The 1,250-nt window shown below is 42.6% G+C and overlaps 1 protein-coding gene across 1 annotated transcript; it reads right to left on the bottom strand.

Moving 5' to 3' along the window:
* Nucleotides 1-81: 81 nt before the first annotated feature.
* Nucleotides 82-1,244, bottom strand: LOC104915557 (histone-lysine N-methyltransferase 2A-like). Its single transcript, XM_010726468.3, has 2 exons — nt 1,060-1,244; nt 82-187 (listed from the first exon to the last, which is right to left on the bottom strand). Exons 1-2 carry the CDS (start codon nt 1,203-1,205, stop codon nt 103-105), a joined length of 231 nt encoding a protein of 76 aa, XP_010724770.1. The 5' UTR covers nt 1,206-1,244; the 3' UTR covers nt 82-102.
* Between the last annotated feature and the right edge of the window lie 6 nt (nt 1,245-1,250).

Raw genomic sequence — 1,250 nt, 5'->3', positions numbered from 1 at the left:
CAAGATAAATTTGTTAGCAATGACTCCTTGCATTCTCCAGACAATTATTTATTTTTTTTAAGATCAGGCCACCAAAACCTGATGCAAAGGTGTGCTTCATGCTTACCCTGTAGACTGGCCACACTGTGTTTGTGATGGCTGATCTGTGCTTGCTGCATCCTGCACATCTGTCTTCACAGCAGGAGTCCTGGAAGAAGAAGAGTTAGGAACATTCAAACTACCTTCCAAATCATGCATGCTACAAATGAGACTGGAAGGCAGTAACAGATCTACTGGGAGTTCCAACAAGTGATTCAGCAGTTCAGCAAAACTACAAGAGGAGTAACAACAGCTGCTCCTATGATACGAGAAAACAGATCACATTCCCAGCACTGCATAGGATTCAAGATGTGCACTTGAAGAGGAAGGAGAAGCATTAAGTTTGGCTGCAAGAGGAACAATTCTGAGCAATCACAGGCAATGCACTCAGGGGTCAAGTGATGTACAGTGGAACGTTGACACAATCACAGCAAATATTTACGGACTGAAACAAATTGGCAAGTAATCAACAACACACATGCAATAAAAGCTATGTTAAGAGGTTAAGCTGTCTAAAGAGTTCTGAATCAGCTGTTTAAGAACCAGACTTATTTCAGAACACTGAGATGATCAAGTAATCACAAAAGTCACGTCCAGTGTTTCTCAGTTACCGAAATGCTGATGTTCTTTAGCACCAGCAATTATTTGGGACCAACCTCTGATGTAGCTAGAACTGAAAATAAGGGGTGCAGTCCTTAATTTGTCAGAGGTGCCAACCGTGAATAGAAGTCCTCCTAACCCTGATCCTCAAAGGCTCAGGTTTCTCAGCCTTCCCTTTCCAGAGGTAAAGGTTCTAAGAACATCTTTAGAAATCTGCTTTCCAAAGCCAAGTGAGGTCTTACATTAGAAACATTAGATATCAATCTAATAGATACATTAGATATCAATCAAAAAGGCAAATCTGCTACAGAAACAGGTGCAACATTCTCTCTCAAACTGTTGCAAAATCTCACAGGTGAGCAAAGCAAGCACTTCTCTTACCGTGCAGCTGAGACCTGGGGTGCAGCAGTGGTCCCTCTGTCAGGAACATGTGCTTCAGAGGAACCGGTCCACATGTGAGAAGTTTTGTGCTTCTTTCCATTCCCTTTCTCTAAAGACGGCTGAATGCGTTTGATTTTCGGTTTCATTTTCGATGAGCCAAGCACAGAGCTACTTGCAGACTGCTGACCAGA

Source organism: Meleagris gallopavo (assembly GCF_000146605.3).
Source record: "Meleagris gallopavo isolate NT-WF06-2002-E0010 breed Aviagen turkey brand Nicholas breeding stock chromosome 26 unlocalized genomic scaffold, Turkey_5.1 Chr26_random_7180001921744, whole genome shotgun sequence".
In the NCBI taxonomy this organism is placed as follows: Eukaryota; Metazoa; Chordata; class Aves; order Galliformes; family Phasianidae; genus Meleagris; species Meleagris gallopavo.
Note: the sequence above shows the minus strand (reverse complement) of the source record. Positions and strands in the feature narration are given on the sequence as shown.